We start from the raw sequence: 26539 nt of genomic DNA on the forward strand, positions 1-26539 counted from the left end.
TCGTTTGTTTCTTTTACAGGAATACAGCAATATTTGTTCGAAAATGGAAGAATAGATAATATCTTCACAGATTCCTATTATGAGAAATTTACAGAGTGTTTAGATGAAGTAGCGAAAAAGTTTACAGCTCTGTATAATGACTCACGTAAGTACATCAGAATTTGACGTTCTCTTAATCGAAGATAATGTGGAAGGTAGTAGGGACTGCTACAGATATTTCATGGTAGATGTTTACAGTATTGATTTTTCAGTGTAGTGTAAATGATTTAATTCAATCTTAATTATAATACATTCAATAAAGTCAAACTATTAACCAGAAGAAGCATCATACTATATATAGTTATCTATAATTAACATTACAAGTTCACAAGTTTATATGGTGCGGTAATTACTTTTATGGACATCTATATGTAGTTTTTCTTTAACTTCATGTGTATGTCCAACAGCATAATTATGAATGCAACACCTTCCCCTCTGCTACACGAAAATCTTGAATCTCCTCTCACCCACTATGCCTATGTCTATAGTGCCTTAAGAGAAATTTTTTTGTTCCTACATTAACATGTGCATGACTATAAATTATCATCATTATCCAAGTAAGTATAAGGCCCATGGCCTGTTATGGTTTCAATGAGTCATTCTCAGTCCACTTTTTTTAGACAGCCCAATTACTGTATTTCATCGCATATAATCGTCGCATTTTTAATGGTTTTTTTTTTTTTTTTTTTTTTTTTTTTTTTTTTTTTTTTTTTTTTTTTTTTTTTTTGAATGAAAATATAAGGTGCGACCATTATCTGAAGAATAAATTAAAGTAACAATTGGTCGTACCAATTTCGGTGATCAGCTTCAATATAATGAGGGCGTGTACGAGCAAACACAGTCAAGTTTCGTGATTCATAGCAGAGGAAGGAAAGAGAAAGAGAAGAAGGTAGATACTCTCTCATGTGCACACAGTATAGCCATGGCTAAGGGGTGAGGGGACAAATTCCAGAAAAGTGTGTATTTCATATGCTAGGAAGACGAGCTGACAACAAGGTGGAAGTTTTCTTCGAAACTATAAAATTTAATAAGGGTTTTGCATTATGTTTCAACTTTCAATAAAGGTAGACCAGGTCACTGTCCTCATATCTCCATCTCTTTCTGAAGTGTTTATACAAAGATTTGCTCTATACTACGTGCTTTGCAGTTACAAAATAACAGTACTAGTGTGCTTTGAAGTAAGTAATTTCTGAGAGACGAACATTGTCGGAATTTTTAAACTAAGTTTGCATTAACAAAATAATAATTAATATATATTTTTTTATTTTATTGGGTTATTTTACGACACTGTATCAACATCTAGGTTATTTAGCGTCTGAATGGAATGAAGGTGATAATGCCGGTGAAATCAGTCCAGGGTCGAGCACCAAAAGTTACCCAGCATTTGCTCGTATTGGGTTGAGGGAAAACCCCGGAAAAAACCTCAACCAGGTAACTTGCCCCGACTGGGATTCGAACCCGGGCCACCTGGTTACGTGGCCAGACGCGCTGACCGTTACTCCACAGGTGTGGACTAATAATTAATATCAAGTACAACTGATTAATTTTAATCGACTCAATTATTCTATTAAATATTTTTGATCGATTAATCTTACAACAGAAATTGATTGATTAATCAACTGTTTTGCTTAGATTTTGTAGGTGTTTCTTTTATTTTACAGATAGAATTATGTAATTTACTCTCCAGTTTTGTTACTTCATCGATTACTGCTTTTGAGTGACATGATAGTACTGTCTTATTGAAAGATTTGATATGAATAAAACATTATTTTAGTGATGTGTTTACCTTTAAAGTATGTTGTGTTTGGTCCTAGGCTGATGTAAAACGATAATAATTTACTATAAATTCCTGCTCCTGTGTTATATTCTATATTGACTAGTGATCCATCACACTATGAATATAATTTCTTATTTATGAATACATTCTTCTTGTGGAAATTTTGTATTGATTGTTTCCACAATACTGATAAGTCTTTCTACAAAATTGTTTCTAGCATTTCAACATTGCCATTTCTGGTATGTTAAGGGGTTAAAGAGATTGGTCTAATTATTTTACCTTTTTTATCGATGTTAGCTTCATATCTTTCACAAGAGATGTGACATTTTGTATAAATCATTAGTCTGCCGAGTTAGCTCTGTGGTAGCATGTCTGCCTCCAGACTAGTCAGCGGGGTCAAAAATTTTCGTGTAAATTTGTACCTTGGGGCTAGGAGAAATGGTGGCGCACAACTTCTGATCACTAGATTGTGCACCAGTATGCCTTGGTTAAATCCTAAATCTCTCTGCATATGTCACTGTCGATAGTGATTTTTCCATCGGATGGGGACATTAAGCCTGGCGGCCTCCTTGGTGCTATTCGACAGGCGTAGGCTACATGCTGGCATCGGGTTTCCCTTCTCCCTTCCTCGGTATTCTCACCCATTCCCTACACTACACTTACACGAATATTTACACATACACTCACCTTAGTACACGATATGACTTTCAACAGATACACATCATGCATAGCATGGCCCTACCGAAGTTGTGTACAACTTCAAAATGGGCCACAGTTCTGTCTGCAATATGCAGAAGCCGAATCACGCAAATGAAGTGGATAGGCATTAGCTACACACACATACACCCTTTTCAAATGACATTGAATTATAAAAAGCAGTAGTAGCATTCATTAAAGTAGCACCATTAAACTGCTGTGAAAAATCTTGGCATATGACTCCCTTTCAATCATTGTGGTTTTGAAACTTAATTTTAATGATCTAAGTGTTATTTTTTGGTGCATATATTTATTAATGTATTTATATGTTAAATGTATGTTGTATGTTTGTTATAGAGTACATCGTTACACGGGTAGAGGAGGAACACCTCTGGGAGAGCAAGCAGTTAGGAGCTCACTCGCCCCATGTGCTGCTCAGCACTCTTATGTTCTTTAATACCAAGCACTTCAATCTCACAGTAAGTATCTCCGCACTTTTTTGTTGGAACAATGTCCTGTAAACTCATCATCATCATCTGGCACTACAACTCTGGGTGGGTTTTGGCCGCTTGTACAACTGTCCTCCATTCTGTCCTATCTTCAGTCTTCTTTCTCCAACCCCTCACTCCCATTATTTCTAGGTCCCTGATGACCCCATCCAGCCATCTCTTCTTAGGTCTTCCTTTCCTTCTTCTGTTGTGGACTTTTCCTTGTAATATTCTCATGGGAATTCTGTTTTCGTCCATTTTCTGTATGTGTCCCAGCCATCTCAACCTCTGGGATTTTATAAATTTAACACTATCTTGTTCTCCAATCAGTTGATTAATTTCTTCATTATAACGTATCTGCCATTCGTTGTTTTCGTATACTGGTCTGTATATTCTTCTTAGAATTTTTCTCTCGAAACACATAGGAGATCTTCTACTTTAGTTAGTGTCCATGTCTCAGATCCATATGTTATTACCGGTGGAACTAAAGTGTGGTATATGTTTAGTTTGGTTGTTCTCGTAATTAGCCAACTACTAAGCAATTTAACATTTGCAAAGTATGCTCTGTTATCTGCCAGTATTCTGTCCTTAACAGTTACACTCATATCGCAGTTGTAATCGATTATGGTGCCCAAATATTTAAATTGTTTAACTACTTCAAACGTCATATCTCCTACTGATATGTTTTGAGGAATGTTTCTAGTTTTGGCGGTAGACATTACCATATACTTAGTTTTCTCTTGATTAATCATTAATCCCATTAGTTGAGCTGCATTAGAAAGTTCTGTAGTTAATCGTTTAAGAGTTGCCAGGTTCCTAGTGATAATGGTAATATCATCTGTGTATACACATATTTGGCTTGATTTGAGGAATATAGTGCTTTTTTGGTCTACTTTTTCGATTGCCTGATGTATTGCCAGGTTAAATAATGTTGTGGATAATCCGTCTCCCTGTTTCACCCCAGCATTAAAAAAGATGCTATTACTGAGTTTGTTCCCAAGACTAACTTGTGCCTCAGTATTGTACATGTCCTGTAAACTAGAAATCGCAAATATTGTAATATAAAAACAGTAGAACTTAGATTATCCATCTCTTGAGTAACCAAAAAATTCGATCTGCACACTTGAATATAAAAGGTCTAGCAAGAGATTCTGTGTGTGGCTACTACGTAACAGTAAAAACGAGATTTGCCATGACTGGGACTTCAAAATCGAAGTGTGTACAACTACCCCATCCTTTAGCATTTTATACGTTAATGCTCCAGTTTTGGAAGAAATTGAACACAATATCTTATTAATAAACAACGCATGGAACATGATTAAATGCGAGAATATTATACGATCATTGTGGAAACTGTACTCCAACATTGAGGAACCTGCAGACGAGTTTCGAAGAGAATAACAACAGTGGAAGAATATTAATTCAAAACATTAAGAAGTTGGTGGAAGAAAATGATCACATTCTTTGATATTGATGAAGAAAACATTAATCAATGACTGAATACAGACTTGGTGCTTGCTGGGCATGAAATTTTTATTTTATTGGGTTATTTTACGACGCTGTATCAACATCTTGGTTATTTAGCGTCTGAATGAGATGAAGGTGATAATGCCGGTGAAATGAGTCCGGGGTCCAGCACCTAAAGTTACCCAGCATTTGCTCACATTGGGTTGAGGGAAAACCCCGGAAAAAACCTCAACCAGGTAACTTGCCCCGACCGGGAATCGAACCCGGGTCACCTGGTTTCGCAGCCAGACGCGCTGACCGTTACTCCACAGGTGTGGACCCGGGCATGAAATAAAAAGTGGTGTTGCCATTATTGCTGATGCTTTGTGTGAGACTACAAGTGTTAATGACAATGACGATAATGGAGGGGAATAACAGAGAGTGCCTGAATCGAGTGTTCCAGTAAAAATTGCACTTGAATCAGTTGAGACCCTCATGAGGCTTGTGGAGCAAGAAGATAACAAACAATTAATTCGCGGACATTGTTTTATTTCTGAGAATTAGAATGGAAATGAGAAAAAAATATTGCTGGTTGTAAAGTTCAGAAAAAAGTACATAGAAATAAGGTAAGAAGAATCAGAATGGATTATATCTGTCTCCCCTTCATTACAATGGATAATCGAGGTTCTACTCTAGAAACATATTTTATAGTCGTTCAGACTCTCAACAGAATAGCATTAAAATTCACAAATGTTCAAATGCAAAACAAAAATATTATTATTATCGAAGATTTTGTAAGACCAACTGTTGCTTAGTTTGAAGTTCGAATCACCAAGTACACTGGCAAAATTATAGTTGGTGACTCAGGAGAAGACGAGCTCGGAGTGAGGAGAAAGGGTGGTGAATAGATAACGTTATGACAACACGTGAAATACTTGTACTACTAGTAAGCGGAAACATTATTTCTGCACTCGTCTTCTCCTGAGTCACCAACAGTAAGTGCTTTAATAAAGCCTGTGCTCTCATTTCATTAACCTCCTGAGTCCTGAGACTTTTGTTGTTTTATTTTTAAAGTTCAGTATAATTTCTGCACTTCAAAAAAAAGTCACTGAAATGAGGAAAAATGCTGAAAAAATTCTGCAGGTTACAATTAAGGCACAAATGGAGGTATGTTATACTAGACTTTGGGTCTCTGCACATACATCTTATATCATAATCATGTATGAAATATAGTATAGTATACTATACTCTTAGTACTCAGGAGGTTAACCCCTTGTAGTTTCATTAAACCACTTTTAGGTAGCAATGTCAGCGTCTTCTGATGCTGCTGTTCTTAAACGCTTTTGAAGGATTAATTTTACCACTTGAGATATGGTTCTCTGTTTCCTTGAGGTTTTTTATATATATTGCGAGTACACACTTCTTGCACAGAATGAAAAGATTGGTCATGAAAGAGGGTAGATAAAATAATGGGAAACATCTTAAGAGGGCAATAACAAGTGAAATAGTATTGAACATGAAAACCAAGTAATTTGTGTGCGTGCATGTGTGATGCTGTACAGAGTCTGTACAGCTGTACAACATGACTCAGCCGTCCAGTTTTTCTTTCCACAAGCGTACATCAGCAAGAAAGAGTCAATTTTAAGAATATTCTAAAATTGGAATCTGAATCTGCGAAACACAGCGTTGTCTACAGGAAGAAAAGTTTTCAGACATCGAGAAGGTGCTTTCTACTTGGTCTGAACAAAAATGAGCAGTCACTTTACCTGTTAGTGGGGAAATGTTGAAATTAAAGGCTCTTGAATTTGCTAAGATGATGAGTATCAGTTCTAAATTTAAAGCATCTTTTGGCTGGTTGCAGTGATTCAAGGATTGTCATGGTATAATTATTGGAAGGACAATTTTTGGCAAATCCAAAGGAGTGGACAGCACAGTACATTACTTGGATAAAAGAGGAACTGCCAGAAATAATTGGAAATTACAGATATTTATAACTGTGATGAAACATGCCTCTTTTGTAATCTACTACTATGTAAACCTCATGCTCAGAAGGGAGGCCTATGTCACAGTGGAAAGAAGGGTAAAATCCGTGTTACTGTTCTGTTGGCTACAAATTGTAATGGAATTCACAATCTTCGGCCTCTTGTCATTGGAATATCACAAAATCGGCATTGCTTTGAGATTATGCATGGAAGAAGAATGCTTTGATGACTTCGAATTTAATGAAAAAATGTCTTAAAGTGCTAGATGCAAGCTTGAAGAAAAGGATTTTCTCCTCCTTAGAGACAATTGTGCGATCCATCCAGTCAAACTTTTTCTACAAACGGAGAGAGAGAGAGAGTCTGTGCGTGTGTGTCCAATGCATACTCACTTCACTTTCGTCAGTGGTCGTCAGCACTCGCTGAAATGTGTAAAGAGTAAGCAGAGCCGTCCTGTGTGCCCCGTCATGCAGCAGGAAGAGGTAGAGAGCATACCCGCCAGCAGCTACGAGTGCACCATGGTGCAGTGTGTTCTACTTAGGTAAGAGACGCTAGCCCCAGGGTGCTCTGTGCTGAAGACCGCTGACTTTCGTGATTCAGGTTCGCGTATTGCAGATAGATGGCAGGACTATGACCCATTTTTCAAATTGCACACTTCGGCAGGCTACATTGTGCATGATGTGTATATGTGAAGAGTTATGTTGTGTACTAGGATGAGTGTATGTGTAAGTGTTCTACAAAATGTTAAAATGATGTTTTTTCCATCTATTTCCACTAGTAAACTATAACCACTTGATTTGGGCAATATATCATTGTCATCATCATCATCATCATCATCATCATCATTATCATCATGTAGCTTCCATGGAGTTGGGCCACAGATTGGCCCATTCTGGTCTCATGTTAGAGATCTAGAAGTCTTTCAGTGGCCTCTCAGGGTTTCTTGTACCTGCCAGGGTGTAATTTTTTTTTGTAATCTAGGATATCTGTTGTGAGGCATCCTATTGACATGTTGTATCTACTTTGACAATACACAAGATGCCAATAATTGTATTCCAAAAAAAACTGAGTAAAGTTTTGTGCACTATCAACTGCAGCTCTGTCGACAAATCCTACTCCCACGTCATCGTGATCCCTGGGCAATGCAGTTATTTGCAGCAGACGGGAGAGGATGAGGACAAGCCTTAAAACTAGACCTACTCAGCAAGTATGTCCAGAGGCTTCAAGGTGGCAGCCCCACCACTGGACTTTTTGCGATCGTAACTCACTCGGGACATTCTTATCACTGGCAAGTTTCATAGAAAGAACCTGGGAATTTTTGCATACTTTAAAATCCTCTACAAGAAAATATTAGTATGACATGCAAAGCAGGTAGTCCCTTCAATCATTAGAGATTTCTTCCACAAAGCAGTGATTTTACAAAAGGATAAAGTAAACTCTCATGATTAAAATTACTCAAATCAGCTTCTAGAGGATTTCGAACTCCCTGATAAAGTTGACTTTCATTCCTTTGCTAACTTTGATGACGGTCTAACTATATGTGGAGAGTGAACTGATATTGAAATTGTTTCTGAAATGTATGTGAGAGAATATCTAGATAAGGATGGTACTATAGGACCAATTGAAGAAGGATGGTGATAGTAATAACACTGATGATAACATGGATGGTGACAGTACTGTTGATAATCCACCATTCCCAGTTCCAACTTTGAATGGTGTGTTAAGGGAATGTACTACTGAGTTTTAAGACTTTTACAATAATGTTTATCTCACATCAGTGAAATTTTAACCACTGATTCCTTTCATTAAGATGTTGAAATTTTCACACCGAAACACACACATAATACCAAATAACAAAAAACAGCAACTAAAATTAAACCAAAGGCACCAAAAATACACAGACAAAACATACCAGTTATGTAGATCCTTAATAAATTACAAAAATGTACCAGCATGTTATAAATAAATATCCAGGAGTGTACAGAATCTGATAGGCTCACTCTAATTGTAATCTAAATATATTTATCTTTTTGGCTTCATTATTCCCTTTCATACATGAAAATGTTAGAATCTTACTGATTTTATTTTGTTTTAGTAATATTCTAATATCGTGTGTTTTACAGACGGTAGAAGAGCACATGCAGCTTTCTTTTTCACACATAATGAAACACTGGAAACGAAATCCAAACCAACCCGGTGTTACAAAAATTCCAGGCAGCTCTCGGAATGTTCTTTTAAGATTTTATCCACCTCAGTCAGCTTTAGGTAAGCATGAAGCCAAGTACTGGATTATATACTGTACTTTTCCTAATTATATTTTTAATTTCATATATTATTATTGAGTGATCATGTTTTTTTTTTTTTAATTGTCAGAAGCCAATGCAAGAAAGAAGAAAGTTTATGAACAACAGGAGAATGAAGAAAATCCTCTGAGATGCCCAGTCAAATTGTATGAGTTCTATCTTTCAAAATGGTAAGGAAAAGAGTTGGAATAAAGTGATTTAAATTTTCAGTGTACAGTATTGTCTGAATATAACAGACGTCAATTTAGTGCACTTTCCAGTTTTGTGTACAGTAGTGGCAAAAAAAAAACCGGACCAACCCTTGTAGCTGATACAAAAGAATCCTGTGCTGTGTATTGTGTCACTGTGGTAATTTCAATATGGATAGTGAAGCCAGAGGTATGTACTGCTATTTAATGTAAAAATACGTAGTTATTTTTGCCGAATAGAGGTAGAAATATAATTTTGACGCCAGATGAAAATAAAACTCACAAAGTTTTTTCGTCTGCAAGTTTAAGGCACTGAAGGAAACAAAAGACGGTAAAAATCGAACAAATGCAATAAATTTCATTGTTACAATTAATTATACAAGATGGATGTGTTTTGGGACTTGCAAAATTTGAATCTGTGACTCTGAAATCAGCTACATTGGTCAGTCCATCTTTTTTTTTTTTTTTTTTGCCACTATTCTACATATCTTAAATAACCTACTAAAATTCCATACATTATAATGCAAAAATATTGCATTTTTACGTTATCATTACTTGTGATTATTTTTTTTTACTTCTGCAGCTTGATTTATTGTTGGTTGCAGAGTTTGTGTATCATGTATATCTACAGACAGCAGGAAAACAAATGACTTCAGAAGTTTCTTTTGAAATTGTCATCCATTGATCCTGACAATAATTATAGTGTCGTCTAAGAGTGTTAATGTCTATCAGCAGTATTGACTATAAAATTTTAAGAAATATTAAAAGAAAAAGTTTACTTTTAATCCATTTCTGTTACTTACCAATACTTTTTTTTTTGCAGTCCGGAGAGTGTGAAGACTCGAAATGACGTGTTTTACCTACTGCCAGAGAGATCTTGCGTGCCAGACAGTCCTGTGTGGTATTCAACAATGGCATTGGGGAAGGAACCTCTCATCAAAATGCTGCACAGAGTCAAAATGGTCAAAGAAATAAATATTGCTTTACTCACTAGCTAAATTGTGCTGCCCTCTCCCATTCCGTGGGCTTGGAAAGTGTTGTGTATAAAGGGACCAAAATTTTGGTGGCAGTGGAAAGTGAGTGCAGTATTTCTGACAACATTTTAAACTATTTTCGGGTCCGTTGAGCCCAAATTCTATTATTAATGACATTTTTTGAGGATCTCATGAATAAAATGAAAATAATAATATACTGATGATATACTTTTGTGAACATGAACAGTGAACTTGAAATACAAGAGTTGTGAGAAAGAGAAGAAGTAAGAAAGTATTTGCTCTTCGTAGTAGTTGTACAAACTGATGTCTGCACGGACACATCTTTTTTTTATTATTTACATATTTGAGATCTTCATATTAAGTTCTTTTGTATATAATTTTGAAAAAAACATAAAAAAGCATTTAAGAGTGACCTACTTCTTCTGCTAACATACTCTTAGGAGGAGAGATAGAAGCAGCTATGCGCCTGCCAAAGTAATAAAGCCTCTGTTTCCTGATTCCTGTTATTGTATATATGGTTATGAGAACTAGTTCACAGTTAGGTTTCAGAAAGTTCAATTGTGAGAGAAATAAACCGTTAAACTTTCCTCATAGGAATATGTTGTCAAGAGATTTTATACTAGTACCTTATCACGATTTTGTGGCAGTCTTTACTTGAAACTAAATGTCTAAATAAAAGGAAACAAATGTGAAAACTAAGGCTCGAATAACCCTAACCATAGGCCTCCAATTGTTTTTTAATTCTTTGACAGGAATACTTCCAATAGAGAGGTTTTAATTATGACAACTTTTGTCACAGACTTGCCAACTTCCACATATTTGCTGTGCACTTTGGCTTTTTATTTTGTTCAGAATAAATTTATTACTTTACAAACTTGCTATACCTCTTCTGTGCGTTTAGATGAATGGTAGTGTGTGATGCATGAAGCTGGTAATCTAGAAAGAAATTGTAATTTTTTAGAGGAAAACATATTACCTGCTCAGTGAATGAACCTCCCCTCCCTCGTCTTGTGTTGGGCCATGCTTTCATCCTTAGTTCTTTCATTCCAGTCACATTGGCTCAGAAATGTCATTACCATTTATGAAGCATATTAACTTTGTTACCTTGAATTGCTGTTACTTGAGGCATGTGTTGACAAGTCCAGAATGGAAACTATATGAACAAGCCTTCAAATTCACGTCACATTGGTTTGAATGTGATTCCTTTCAGTTGTATAACAAATTATAACAATAGAAGAAGTGGTAGTTCAATTGTTTCAGTAATTTCTGGAGTACAGGACTAATGAAATCGTATTTTTGGCATATAATATATGATGATGTTAGGTTGAGGTAGATCTGCAGGTGATATGGGAGGTAGAACTCCTTTTTGTTCTAAGCAGTCGAAGGAGGTGAGTGGACAGCATTACACACTAGCCACTGAGAAAGAACCTCTATATTAATTTCATAGGAGGCTGAGTAGATCTCAAAGCCATTGTGAAGTTACAGCCAAATGAAATGTAACTTGCTTTCTTCCAGGATTGAACCCACATCATTCCTGTGTGCAGTTAGTCACACTATTGACTACCCCGATTCTACATATTAATTATATATTATGTATCTATTTTTGAAACGACTCCTACTACTGTCCCTTGTGTATTATCAATATTATCACAAAAGAATATGTACTATTGGAGGTTTCACAAATTAGCTGGTCCTGAGACTTTCTTCTAATATTTCCTCTGTAGTACTTCCTTTCTTAAATTCTCAGTTGTTTTTATGGAGACTGGAAGTGTTTGTAAGTACAAAAAAAAGTCTTGTGCCCATTTTTATATGCAACATACATGTCTAGTTTAACATTCTGTAACATAAACAGACGTGGTTTGGAAATTATGCCTTGGTCGACAATTTTACGTGCATTTGATTGTAAATATAAATGGATATCTTTATTTTTACTTTCTCATAACTGCGTACATTGATTTCTTTTATGACGGATTTTGTTACTTCAGTATCTATGAGTTAACCCTCAACTGGTATCTATGGGTCAGTATAGACCCATATGGATAGATACTGTTAACGTACATTTAAAAACCAATACCAGTTGAGGGTTAATTTATCTAGAAATAATACATATGAAATATAACAAAGTTGATTAAAAAAAAAATAAAATAAGGAATTTAAACAAAAAAAAAAAGTACAATTTCGTTCTAGTCAAAATGAAGTCTTTCATGACAATTTTCTTTATGTTGTTGTTTAGTCAACTGTCCGAAGACAGGTCTGAACCTTACAAGTGATACCAACATGACACCACTTATGAGGCAATTAGGCCAGGAGATAATGGGGTAGGGTGGCCAGTTCCTTTCCCCCTCCATTGCATACATCGCCAATTAGCTACATATTACTCTAATCAGACTTCAGATGCATACCAACAATTGTACTTCCTCTGACACATATCATATGATTATTTCGTATTGTATAGAATAAGTGAGAAATGAAGCGGTGTGGTTCATACTCTCACCAAATGGTAATGGATTTTCACAATGACTTTTTCCCCATATGTTCCATTTGAAATGGGAAACCTCCCTATAAATGTCTACATCTAGAAAGGGCCTAGTTTTCGAGATATTATTATTATTATTATTATTTTTTTTTTTTTTTTTCAAATTCTTCAATTCAGAGCTATAACAGCTAATGCAAACAGTGCTATGGGCTAGACATAGCCTAGGTAATAAATTTCATCTAGCTGCATACCATACCGTCAAAATCTCCTTCAATGTAAGTTATGAAAATGACATATCAGATATTGTGGGCTTACAAGGAAAAGGTACCAAGTCCAGAAATGCGGAAAATGAGTTATTAATGGTAATAAGTACAACAAATTGTGCTTTGTCTACTAGGAAAACGAATTACGTCTTAACTCTTATAGTTCCTTAGTAATGAAACCTTCACAAATTATTAAGTTCATTACAAACAAAATGTTGACAGGAAAGGAGTATTAAGTGCACTTAATACCTTTTGCCTATACACCTCAATATCACTTTCAGAATATATGTACAGGCAGAATGATTTTAACTCATAACCTGATCAGGTACATAGTGATCTATGTTAGTGATTAACATTGATTGCATATATTTTTCTCATAAACATTAACAATTGTCTGACAAGAGGAAGGAAATTATTGCAGTTACCTTTGCAGAAAAATGCTGAAGTAATTGCTAGTAAGTGACTCTTCTTAAAATATACATGATAGCCAAAACAAATAAATACTGTAATTACTTTAACATTTTGAGGTGAAGTTGCTATTTTTATGCTGTACAGTACCTAATCATTTTTAAGCTTGTTTTGGGATCCAGTAGGTTCATTATTAAAACTATTTAAATAACATATTATAACATTAAAAAAACAAAACAATAAATTCTAAACATAAACCACCTAATAAAAAGATAGTAAATATTAAAAGTTTTAATGTGGATATTCCATTTCTTACTGAAAATGTTTGATTAATAAATTTAATTTGATATGATCTGACAATAGAACTGTGAGAAGGGTGTAACCAAAAGTATGGAATTACTCGTCTTGTATGAGTGGAACCTACAGCAGGTGGAAAAACTGTTGGTGTAAAGGAAATCCAAAGATAGAATGGTGATGTTGTTAATTGGCTCAAAGTAAAGTCTTTCAATTACACGAAAGAATCATCTTGGGTTCTGCTATTAGTATGGCTATTATGATGAATATAGAGCAATCAAAATTCGTGGAGAGGGACGATCATTTGTTTGTCCAAAACAAGCGCTAGCAGAATACTCAGATTCGTTGCCAATAACCTCAGCAAAGAAGAATAATATTCTAACACTTGTCAAGTAAGTATCATTCCTAAATAGTTGCATGGCTGGTGCAACACTCTTCCAATATGTGGTACTGCAGTTGACAAGGTTCCAGTACTGCTGTGGATGAGAGTGGAAATGATAAGTGATGATTCTGAAGATGACTTTTAGGGAGCTTGTGATTTAATCTCTAAAAAAGATCGATTATTTAACGCACTCTTAATATCATGAAGTTCAAAATCTATGAATAGGCCTATATAGTTTCATTCAATTCAGCCCTAGCTGTGTTAAAACCATAATTCAGTTTGAAAAATATGCTAATATATAGCTTAATACATTATTATTATTTAACAAGAAAGAGTAAATGAGTTTAAATGCAAAACAGATTTTTCATAAACATTCAAACTTTGAAGTTGATTTATCTCAATACTGTCTTTTTTGACTTAATACCTTTTCCTTGTAAGCCCACGATATAAGGTAAGAAAATGCAAGTATACCTGAAATTACTCAATGTACTGATCACAGTAGTGGAAATCGTAAAAATGCTGAATTTATTTTGAATAAAGTTTATTCAGCTTTCTCCAAGTGAAAGGCTGCCTAGAAGACAAAGCTTACCAATTTTTTTTTTTTTTTAGATGGTAGGTAAATAATTATAATGGAAAAAAAGAAAACAATGGAGAAGAAAAAGAAATAACACAATTATAAATAATTGAAAACAACTAAACAAAACAGCATTAATTCCAGAAGAAACATAAAATTTCCTAGTATCTATTTGCTATCAGGTGATCACAGTCTTCAATTTAGCATTAGTTGCAAGACAGTTTAAGTGAGCAGATCACCATAGGAAAGAGATCAATCCATTTAAGTGTAGAGATGGTTTCTTAGGATTTTTATAGATCCTTTCACTGCAGACATAGATACTTCAGTGACGAGAGTTTGTCCTAGACCAAACTGCTTGCAAAAATGCGCGAATATTTTTGTGATGGTTCCTCTAGCCCCAATCAGTAATCCAATAACTTTGATCGATGTTAGATGATATTTTTCCAGTAGGTTGATTTTCGTACATTTCCATCCTTACAATTGGATTAATTATGGAATCCGCTTGTTGATCTTGTCGGGATAGCGATGATGTCAATGCGCCTTGAAGACCCATTTGTGGACAAACCATGGACCTCCTCTTTGCACCACGAACATTTCAGAAAAGTAAGTTTCTTGCAGTCAGCTTTAGAGCAGTTAGAACATAAATGTGAAAACAGAATTGTACAGGAGTGACGAATTTATCAGATTTGTTGCAAGGTACCCCGGCTTTATGCCAGCCATAAGTTACTTAAACATACCTGTTTATATATCTAGGAGATGAAAACTGATTATGTGTTAAGGACTGCAATTTTATCACATCTCTCTGATGCAGTATAATATTCGTGCCAAATAACAAAACACTATCACATAAATTTTTTCAAGGCCTAAAGCCATAAACATCAAAAGGATGAACACTCAAAGTTGTGTGCTATGGAATTGTTAACACTTCCACCATTATACCATCTGGAGTTATTCTTTCTGTAGTCTGTCCACCTTGGCAACTGGTCCACACGTCTACAAAAAGAATGCTATGATCACTGACAATTAATGGAAAGTATACTTCTTGAAACAACCTGAAGAGGTGAGTTTTCATAAGCTGATTTTGAGGGCAATGCATAGGAACATTTTGGGCCTTAAACATTTTCTTCACGATGGTAATGGAGATACGAGACATACGAGTGTCAAGGATTATTTTTTGAAAAATCATATCTCAAAGGCCAGGCCTTCTCCAGATGTAGAAATTTATAGGAAGATTTTTTATTTCAAATGGAACTTACGGGGAAAAATCATTGTGAAAATCTATTATCACTTATGATGAAAGAGTGAGCCTTCCTTGGCATTCTATTCTAAAAATTTGTTTTCTTACAGTTTCTTGCATAAGATGAAGAGAAAATGAAATATGGAAGTATGTTGAGCAGTATGTTTTTAGATTCTTTAAGTATTGGAGAAAACATTATCGTTATTATATATTCCAGAATATTTCTACTTTTCATTGAGAACTTTGTAACATTCCATAAAAGTTCTCACATCACACTAAACTAAGGCAGTTATAGTCACTACCGTCAGTAATGAGTGTTCCATTGTTACACGACTAATTCCTTATCACATACATTTGTTAGGTGTGAATGAACCACTTTTGAATGCCTTATCTCATAAATAGAAAAATAATATTAGGAAACGATTTTATGTCAATTTCCGCAAAATTAATTACGTGTAAATGAAATCAACTTAGTTCAAGATAAGAACTATATACAGTAATGAATATGACAAAGGAACTCGCTTGTGAAATGCATAAACTCTATAATGAGGAATTGTGTATCAACTTCTTGACTCATAACTTCCATCTTAAAGTATGCACTTTAATTCCCAGTATTCCCATCAATTAATGTTAAGTAAAATGTTTAGGAGCAATACACTCAAGTTGCATAGGTCACTTAGCTATCACAGACTTTGTGATGTTGCATGGGATTACACCAGGACGATGATGAATAAAGCAGAAGTGGTGGAAAACTGAAGTACCCAGCAAAAATCTGTCCCAGATATTTTTTATCCACCAAAAAATTTCACTTGCATTTGCCAGAATTTTATCTTAGGTCTCCATCATGAAAAGCTGACATGGTAGCAATTAAGATAATACAGAGTGTTTGAGCCAAGATGTCCACTCACTATCAGTGGCTGCGTGGCCTCTGAATGCTATACAGGTCGCCTGTCTCTTGCCAAATGATGACCGTAATTTGCTGTAAAATAAATTCATAATACTGAAATAAAAGGCTTACCTTATTGTAATAATTCCTGGAAATGGTGACTTTCGACATTGAAGCATTCCTGCTGCCCTTTTCTATACATTTTTGGCACTTGCCTAACATTTCTCCATCATTTGCTCAAATTCCTGTTGAGAAATAGAGGCAGTCTTCTGATGGATTACTAATGCTTAAGGTCTTCTAAGGTGCGTGTGTGGGTTTGTTCTGATTGGTCAAGAGATTGAGGGCCACAGGTTAACATAATGACTCTGTCCTGGATTAATTTTTTTGTAGTCAAATTGATTAATTTTATTAATTTTTTAACAGTAAAATGTTTACTCAGTAATCTGTGGCAGAATCTGTTGAAGGAATGTGTAATTTTATTCCATCTCAGTCAACTATTGAAATAGGAGTGTAAAATCAGATTCACACACTTATTGATATTAACTGTATCTTGAAAAGAAAAATGGCTCCAGAATGCTTTCTTTATTCATGGCACACCATACACCAACTTTCTCATCACGTAGGGAAACCTCATGGATAATGCCTGTAGTGGAAATTTTGTAAATTTATGTAGCTGTGGAGATGGAATCATGCATCGTCACAAAGGCAAGATACTGGTCTATTTCTTCAACATGCATGTTGTTCACAACCCGTTTACAAAATGTATGCCTTTTTCCAGGATTGCTTAGTTATAGCTCATGACACTGATTTTATATAATTTTCAACAACTTCTAACTATGCGAGGAAGAACAAGAAATTTCTGCTTGTCGGGCAAGACACCCAATTCATTTTTAGGGGAATTTTCTAAGCTATAGCTAGTGACATTCAGCATTTCTTGTGTCAGAACTCCTTTCGCCTTTCTGCACCTCTTATCAGTGTCTCCCAAATTTACATACCACACTAATTTACGGATTGTTTCATGAGGTGGAATCTTCACACCAGGAGGTCTTTCTACTAGTAATTTTTTAACATGATGAGCAGACTCTGTGCATATATAACAATCATATATATGAAAACTCAAGTGTTCTAAAGAAAACCTAAACTCATCCATATTGCACACTTTTTAAAGAAATAATACTGACAGAATACAAACATGCCTTGATATAATGGCTGAATGACTCAAGACTGACTGAGTACGTGTGTGTGATATAGTTTGATCTTCATTTGCTAGAAACCAGCTGGTATTGAGGCTGAGAGATCCAGTATTAAATATATTTACATATTTATACTGAAAATTTTAATTAATAATTGTGCATGTTTTGATATTTATTTGTGCATATAAATCTGAGCTATATTTAACACTGTCTCCTCCATTAATTTACATCCATCATTTTTACAATTAAGTTTTACTTCGGTTATATTGTTTTTCTAAAATGTGTCTAATAGTATTTCTTTATATAAGAATAATTAATGAAATTCTACAAATGAATTAACGGTACTAAATTTTGTATTTATTGTTTTACTTTTGAAGGATTTAATATCGTCCCTCCATTCGCAAACTAGTGAAAGTGACAAATTAGCGACCCTGCACCTAAGGTCTATATTGTACTATTAAATATCTGTTTTCTCATGCTGTGTTTATCATTTTTTAAACATGATCCCATGTCATACATAACAAAAAATAGTTTACTCAAAAACTTTCTTTAAGGAATTTGAAACATTTAAAAAAATTATTTGTTATTTCCAAAAATATAATAATTGGTTACTCCTTACTACCCAAGTTTTAATGTAAACATGTCTTTTCTTACTACATTTTTAACAGAGATATCAAAATGAAACCACGAAATGAATTTTTCATATGGGAACATACTGCCACTGCTATTAGTCCTGGGTTGATCTAAAATAGTGTTACAGAATTAGTCCATTGTGAATCTCATCCACAGGAATTACATAGGTAGTCCAGAAACAACTAAATTATAAACTTGCTGTCATCCCCTTTCAATGCTCAGGAACTAAAAAGGAGTTCACATGATACTTGAACTTGACTTCATTCTGTTGAATTTTGGACACTGAATTTTCTTCCCTCTCACATTCAGTTACATCCATGCATGTAGTAGTCTTTTCAGGTGGCAGTGAACTGTCTGTCATACTTCAATCCCACACCCTGACTTCAGTGAATCCATTTTTTTATTGAAATCAGCATTTCGGTGAAGAATTTAGCTTCAGTCCAAGCCTTTCCAAATTCCATAAGAGCTTTCATTACTCTGAGTTTATCACATGTGGGAAGATTGGTAAGGATCCTGGTTCAGTGAGGGGAGATTGAAACTACCGTATTTACGCGATTATAATAGACACCTTTTTTTTTAAAATGTCGTCTTGAAAACTGGGATGTGTATTATATTATGTGATGGTGTATTATATTAGAATGCAAACAGTCAGAATCGAACAAATTTAAATTAATGCTCAATTTATGCTATGAGATATGGTGGAAAACTGCTGGTAGAAACGGCCATTGCAGGTCGTATTTTCTCGTCCTTTGTGCACTTTTTATTCGTAATTTCATGTCCATTTTTGACAATAATCATTATTAATTCGAATATTATTTTTAACTACGGTAATGACTTAATGTCACATTTTTCTTTATTCTGAGATTTTATGTATACAACTTAACAATCGCCTGTCTTTAAACCAAAAGAATATACCAACAATAAAATTACCGTACTTATGAAAGAGTGGCTTGACTTTAGTCATTGTTAGTCAGTGTTCTGATATCAACCCAGACTTGTTGACTGGAAGTTCCAGTTCTGATATTGCAAGTGAGGATGAGTGTGATGTACAGCTGAAGGTAAGGGTGCCTTTATGACCTGTCTTAATGTAATTTTAATTGTGTGGTTTTTACTACAGGTGCATATTATATTCACCACCAATTTTTTTCTGTATTCTAGGATAAAAAAAATTAGGGTATGTATTATATTCGAGTAAATACGGTATTTGGCTAAAGCATAACCATTTTGTTACTTATGATACCTATGTCCGGAATCCGCACTAGAAGAAACGTGGGAACATACTTCAGTCCCCCTGGAAATATGCTTGTGATGAGAGTTAAGGAAACTGCTGTACTTTCTTCTCTCTAATTTTATAATCACTTTCCTTCTTCATTTAAAAAACTTATTGGTTTAATTTTAGAACAATTCTTTTTCATATTACGTATCACTTTCCTGAGAAGTCAAAAATCAGTGTTTAACTTCGTTAATGAAGATTCAGACGCAATATTTATTGTATGGTAAAAGTATGTTTAATTGATGTGTTCTTTTTTTTTATAATAAAGAACTGCTTTTGACATAGTCGAATTCCTTGAATAAAATTTGTGTGTGTGAAAAATATCATAAACAAGTTTACCCATTGAATATTCTTCTTTATTATTGTTTAAGAAAATGAACAGAAGAAAAGTAAAAGAGCTTACTTGTAATTATAATTTAATGTTGTGTTTAAAAACAAATGTCACAAAAACATGTATTTAAAAAACTGGTGTCACAAAAACATATTGTGTTTAAAAAACTGATGTCACAAAAACAATTTCAAATTGAGAAGAATTAAGTTGGAATTTAAAACATGAGTGCTATGTCAACTTGAACATACTTTATTGAAGTTCTAAACTACAGAATACAGTTAGTATACAGTGAGTCCCAGCAAATGTCCCCTGTGTTTCTGTCGGTTGATCAGTAGTAGATCTTTCCTGCTACTTCCACTGCTCGCATCTGTGGGGGCTCTCTGCAGGTTGGCAGGCTGATGGCGTGTTAGCTGTGCAGTGAGTCAGCTAAAAATAAGTTCCATTTATTCTCTTACGTTGTGTTGTACTTTATGACGGTTACATAAATTCATTGCGTGAACATGTACACATTTTGAAAACATACATACAGAAAAAGAAATACCATGGCAGAACACATGAAAACTTAGATGTAAATATTTCCTGATTATCCAGTTCTATGTAGGAAAATAAAATTACGCAGTGATAGCTATAAATCAACAGTTTATTCTCTCATATTGTGTTTTTCAATGGTTACATATTCAGTGCATGAATGGGTACACATTTTGAAAACATGCATACAGAAAAAGAAATTGTGTGAAGGGACAAGGGAAAACTTGCGATGTAAATTTCCTGGCTGCATAGTTCTGTGTAGAAAAACAACACTAAATGTAGTGAATAGGTTTAATGAAACAGCCAATGACAACAACTTCATGTGCTCACCAAGGAAATGCTTGAAGTAGGAGTAGGCTGACCAGATTTTTTATGGTCCAGCAAGGGACATCGGCAATTTCAAGAAAAACCACAAACACTTATCTAGTCACTCTCCATTGAAATGTTGCACAAAATGTAACAGTAGATACAATAATAGAACTTTGCACACTGGATTTGTAGATCTTAACTTTTTTAATTAAATGCATAAACACGCGTAACTCCCATACATAATTATATTCACTAAGAATTTAATTTCAGTACTGACACATGCATGGAAATCTTTGACATAATATTGTAACTTTAAAATTCAAAACAATAATGTAGTTTTATTCTTACAACAATAACTCTTCACTTTCTACAATTTAATTCTACTCCCGTCAACAATAGGATTTGCTCTCCACACAGCAACACAGTATTCGTTATTGCACTCCACAGACGACAATGACAATTTACTTGGTTTATTGAGAACAACAATGAACTGTTAATTTTAACTAATGTTCACAAAGCACTATTTACAAATCAGAACTGTTAGTTCTCAGTTCACAGTTTGTTTGCCTTGGCTAGTTCTTCTAGCGCAGTCTCTCAAATTCACAGTATCTCGAACCACAGACCTTCAGAGACAGTCCACTGAACCTCGAACTCAGGACTTCGGATGCTCGCACAGCTGCGGACACACTCAAGTCGAACTCCGGTCTCAAGCTGGCTTCACTGCTATACAAGACTGGCTGGCTTGCTGTTCACCGACTACAACAACACTGCTACTAACTAAACTGCTCAAGTTCACTCGCATGTCGTAATTTATAACCACACCATAGTTACGAGAAAGTACGATTGCTCGAAATTTCCGGAAGATGCCACTCTCGAATTCTCTGGTTTTCTCTCCTCTCCTCTCTCCACTACAGCACATGCCCCAGGAAGCAGATGCACGCGCAACCTGCCTGAATCACGGCCGACCTAGCCTTTCCTCCGCCAGTCGTGAGATCGAATCTCACGTGGCCATCACATTATTGTACACACTGAACTCTAACACACATTTTACAAGTACTTGTCTGAAGAATATGTCTTTTTAAGAATCTGTTCATTCCCATACAGCTTTACACGAAATTCTTTAAATGAGAAATGAAAGTTTGTTTTCACTTGTAACAAAGCTTTAACTGTTTCAATTTTTATTCTTGACTTTTCATCAGTCCAGATTGAGTTCATTGTGTAGAAAAAAAAGTCTTTCAAATGATGAATTACTGACTGAAGGACACATGATTAATGATACTATTTTGAGAAGATTTTCAAATGGAATGGAATTTTTTTTGAAATGCTGAAAAACATCAGACCACTTTTCACCTATTGGTTTGTCACAAAACTCCTAATTTTTTTAACTACTTAAAAATGGACATTGCGGCAGTTCTAACACTTCTGCGCAATGCAAATAAAGATAAAGATGCTATGTTCTTCTCAAAGTGTGCAGAATATCTCATACTGTGCTCACTGGTTCTTCTGTTTCATACTGAGAACCGTTCAGAAATGTGCATGAATCGCAGCAGTTTCATCATGATACTTAAATATTTATGTGTAAAATGCTATTGAAACAAAATCAAAACTTCTGGGACGAAATTAATTTCCGGGGACATTTGCTCCCTGGGGACACCAACTCAAAACCGGGGACGTCTGGTCAGCCTAAGCAGGAGCCGATTTTGGATGTAGTCCTAGAATGATAGTTTCTTACGACAATGTGAACTATGTGTCACACAAGATAGGTAAAGTTTCCAGCAGTTTTACTGTGAGAAAGATGAGTAGGCAATGAAATATTAATTAATTAATATAGCATAGTACGCGAGTTTTAATCTGGCAAAGCACTGTGAGTTCATGGATGCAAACCAGCTGTAGCATGGGGCGGCCCTGACATTGATTGGCCAAGAGAGACACTGGGATCGTTTGCTGGAACTCAGAGTATGAAATAAATTTAATTGTTATTACATTGTATATTAAAGTTACTTATTTTGCCGAACATTTATACAAAGTAAGAATTGTGGATTCAGCTGTATGCATCCTCTGTAAGAAAGTCAGCACAACTACTAACAAAGAATATTCGCCAATATGGAAGTTCTGACAATTTTATATTGGGATTTCGAAAGATAAATGTTTTGAAACTTAGAGCCTGATGTCATTGGAAAACATTTGATGTATTACTGACATTCTCTTTCAAATGAAAGAAAATGTAACTATCTTAATCTTCGCTCGCTTTACCATATATAAGTAACATAGATTACCATTTGGGTCCATTTTGGACTCCAACTTTATTTTTAATCCAGTAAGAGAAAAAAACTAAACACTGTCAATACGTGGTTAGATTGTTTTACATACACATAATTACCAAGAGTGATGGTTATGAGGCTTTGTATAAATTTGCTGTACATTTGAAGCACTGGATGGCCACCTTCTTTGAACATTGTCCATTGTTGGCATGTTTGACATATGTAGTCTGTTTTCTTGTCCAGTAACTTCGAGCACATGTGACACCATCTCCTTTTTCTCCCATTTCCAGCTGATGCAGTGGCTAATGCAGCATTCTGTGAAGTATGTATACCAAGCGCTTACATACAAATATGTGTTGACTTCTTCAGTGTGGCAATTGTAGATCTCTAAGTGATGTAGGAACGAAGCAGCTGATCACCTAGTTCAAGCAGAAATAGGTGTCTACGATGCTGTTGCTTCATTTTCCAGTCAGGATTCTTGAGAATCCAGATTATTAGAGCATTTATACAACTGACGTCAATTTTGGTGCAGAACAGTCACACAGGCCATCTCACAACTGTGTACTCTAGCCATCTTGTCCACAGTATCCACCACTCTTGGTTTTGTTGTGGTCGAGTATTTATGTGGCTTGAAATTGTCATCCTCTGAACAAGGCTTATCATGATGTGGTGATGACAGTATCGAAATACAGTCGTTTTTTTTTTTTTAATATAGGATGTCAGAGTCAGATCACTATGAAACCCAAAAAGAGACTAATAATAATAGGATAAATGTACATGAACGTGCATAAAGTTTTGGACTATCACTCCTTGCTGTATTCATTTAGAGTCTTTGTCCTCTTTGTGCATACAGAGAAGTGGTATCTTTCGCATTTCCTGTTGCACAGTTTGCACACACTTTTCATTTGGATCGTGATAAAATGCTTCCATGCAGAGTTTATGATGAAAGCCACGTATGGCGAGCCTTGTGATTGCACTGCACATTTCTTGGTTGGACCTGCCCAGTCTCGGTTTGTCATGACATCTGTCGTATAGAACTCCGTCCATATTTCTTCTCTTTTCTCCATCCTTCTCCTCAGTAATTCCGCAGCTTGTGGTGTAGATGGCAGTAGTAATCTGTACCTCAGTTCCTCTATAAGAAAGTCCTCCTGTGCTAGCGTATAAGCCAGTCGAGATGGTGTCGTTTTTTATACACCCAGTATCCTTTTCAGGAATCTGGCTTTTACTTTTTCTAGTGTATCTAGATCCGTCAGTGTGAGGTAGTCCCATGTGAGTTCAATGCCATACGTTAGTGTAGGCATGATTTTGGCGTGGAATAACTGCATCGCTGTTCCCAGGGAGATTCTGTTGGGGTTGTGTATTTCGTAAATTCCCCGTATGGCTGCTGCTGTCCTCTCTCTGATGTGCATCCTGTAAGATGTTCTTGAAGATTGGAGTGTGATGCGCAGGTACCTAAACGTGCTTACTGTCTTCAGTTCTTCTCCACAGTACATAATTTTATCATGAGCTGTAATTCTTACTCCTTTTCTGAAGACCATGCACTCCATGAGGTGGATTTCGTTTGTATCTTCCCATTTCCACAGCCTGTTTATGGCTTCCTTGAGCTCTTCTCTGTTGTTTGAGCCCAGCACCATGTCATCAGTGTATGCATATAGCACAACTGGGGAGTTTTCAATTACCTTCGTGACATCTGCAGTGGCTATATTGGAAAGGATTGGTCTTGGATCCCCTTGAAGTACTTTGTTGGTCTGTGTGATAGGGGAAGAGAATGACACCCCATCATCTACCGTTATTCTGTTGTAGGCCAAGAGGTTATTTATGGAAACTGTCAGTGGGTTGTCAAAAGAGACTAATAAACATAATTTTTTCCCTATAGTGAACGGTTTGGGAATGTCAGTGTCATTTTTTCTGAAGGTGCCAGTGAGGGTTAGGTTGTGAGCTAAAAGATTTTCTACCAAATAACAGTTTTTAAAGAAATTGTTTGTCGTTACCCTTCATCCTATCCCATAGAGAGCTGATACAACCCTCATCCTTGGTTCTTCTCTGGAGGCTCACCTGATTTCCTTCCTGTGTATATTTCCATGTTATGAGTGTAACATGTATTTGCATCTTCACATGTCCAGATTTTGTACCATATTTCCCAAGTTTGGTTTTCATAAATACCTTGAATGGATGGCAACCATGGAAAATTATAAGCTGCTCGTCAACTGCAATGCATTCAGTGGGAGAACATGCAAGTCTGACATTTGCTACAAACTCTCAAATACTTTTCTAAATAAAACCAGTTTATCATCTTCTCGTTAAGTGTGAGTATTCTTATCGAAGCAGAGATGCCAAAGTATGTATTTGAAGACAGTTGTTGCAGGATAATATAGCTGAAAATTCTTTGTTGCCCATAATTCAAACATTATGTCAAATCAGGATAAAACCAATACAAATTTTCTCCTGGTACCACTTACTACTGAATGGGATCCATTATAGTCCACTGCCAAATTTTAAAGTGAAAAAATAAACTATATGGGGTGTATATAATTATATTATTTATAATAAAAGTAAGGCATAGGATAAGTTATAGCACATTTGCAATCCATATGTTGTAACAGTAAAGTGAAGGTTAATAAGTATAGAAAATGTACTGTACATTAGAATTATCCAGATCTTTCAAAAACAAACAGCTCATTATATGCATAATACTGTACCTGCATTAATTTTCGCTCTCTTTTTAGTATCTTACTACAACAGTACAACAGAATGAGTTAAGTAATATATTTTCATATCTCACTTTGGCAGAAGGAATTATACTGTACTATAAAATGGAGTAACTTTGCACCATTTTCTAGCTGAAAATTTGTTTTCAGTCTGTAAGTACTTGTTAAATTTCTAATTTTGAGATGGGTATTTATTTTATACATGATAGGAGCATGTGGGAAAATATTTAACCAGTCATATCTTCGAAAATAAATCTCTGCTGAAATTTATAATTACATAAAATGTTTGTAAAGTTACCTATAGCAGGAAGTTACTTTGCACCATACATGTGCTAAACAATGAAAATATGCTATATCAGGAACAGATAAAATTAAAAAGGCAGATTCAAAAATTGCTATAAAAACTAACACAAACAAAACTTTATTGAAAAAATTAATAACTGTCGAAAATCACACATACCATTTCGTGTCAAGTTCTGGAATAAAGCCCTTCCTTGATACATGCTTGGGAGAATTTATTCTCCCAAGTATGTCCTCCCATTCATATTCCAAAATATCCTTCATTTTTCCAGCATTTGAATGATTTTGTCATTGCCTTGATAACTGCACTGTTTGCTTTTATATCCAGTATTTTTCCTTCATTGTTGAACGCAACAAGCTATATTACCGGTTGTTCTGTATGGTTGTGAATCTTGGACTCTCACTTTGAGAGAGGAACAGAGATTAAGGGTGTTTGAGAGTAAGGTTCTTAGGGAAATATTTGGGACTAAGAGAGATGAAGTTACAGGACAATGGAGAATGTTACACAACGCAAAACTGCACGCATTGTATTCTTCACCTGACATAATTAGGAACTTTAAATCCAGACATTT

At 35.2% G+C, this 26539-nt stretch overlaps 1 protein-coding gene across 6 annotated transcripts in view; it reads left to right on the forward strand.

The window, feature by feature from the left end:
• The window catches only part of woc (without children), a 163898-nt gene extending 153575 nt beyond the window's left edge, over positions 1-10323 (forward strand). For all 6 annotated transcript variants that reach the window (XM_069839897.1, XM_069839901.1, XM_069839902.1 and 3 more), the window contains 5 exons: positions 20-145; positions 2870-2991; positions 8549-8690; positions 8799-8898; positions 9740-10323. In XM_069839897.1, the coding sequence (XP_069695998.1) occupies positions 20-145; positions 2870-2991; positions 8549-8690; positions 8799-8898; positions 9740-9914 (665 nt within the window). In that variant the 3' untranslated portion in view covers positions 9915-10323. The remainder of the gene's footprint in view (positions 1-19; positions 146-2869; positions 2992-8548; positions 8691-8798; positions 8899-9739) is intronic.
• The last annotated feature ends 16216 nt before the right edge of the window (positions 10324-26539 follow it).

Source organism: Periplaneta americana, chromosome 11 (assembly GCF_040183065.1).
Source record: "Periplaneta americana isolate PAMFEO1 chromosome 11, P.americana_PAMFEO1_priV1, whole genome shotgun sequence".
Classification (NCBI taxonomy): domain Eukaryota; kingdom Metazoa; phylum Arthropoda; class Insecta; order Blattodea; family Blattidae; genus Periplaneta; species Periplaneta americana.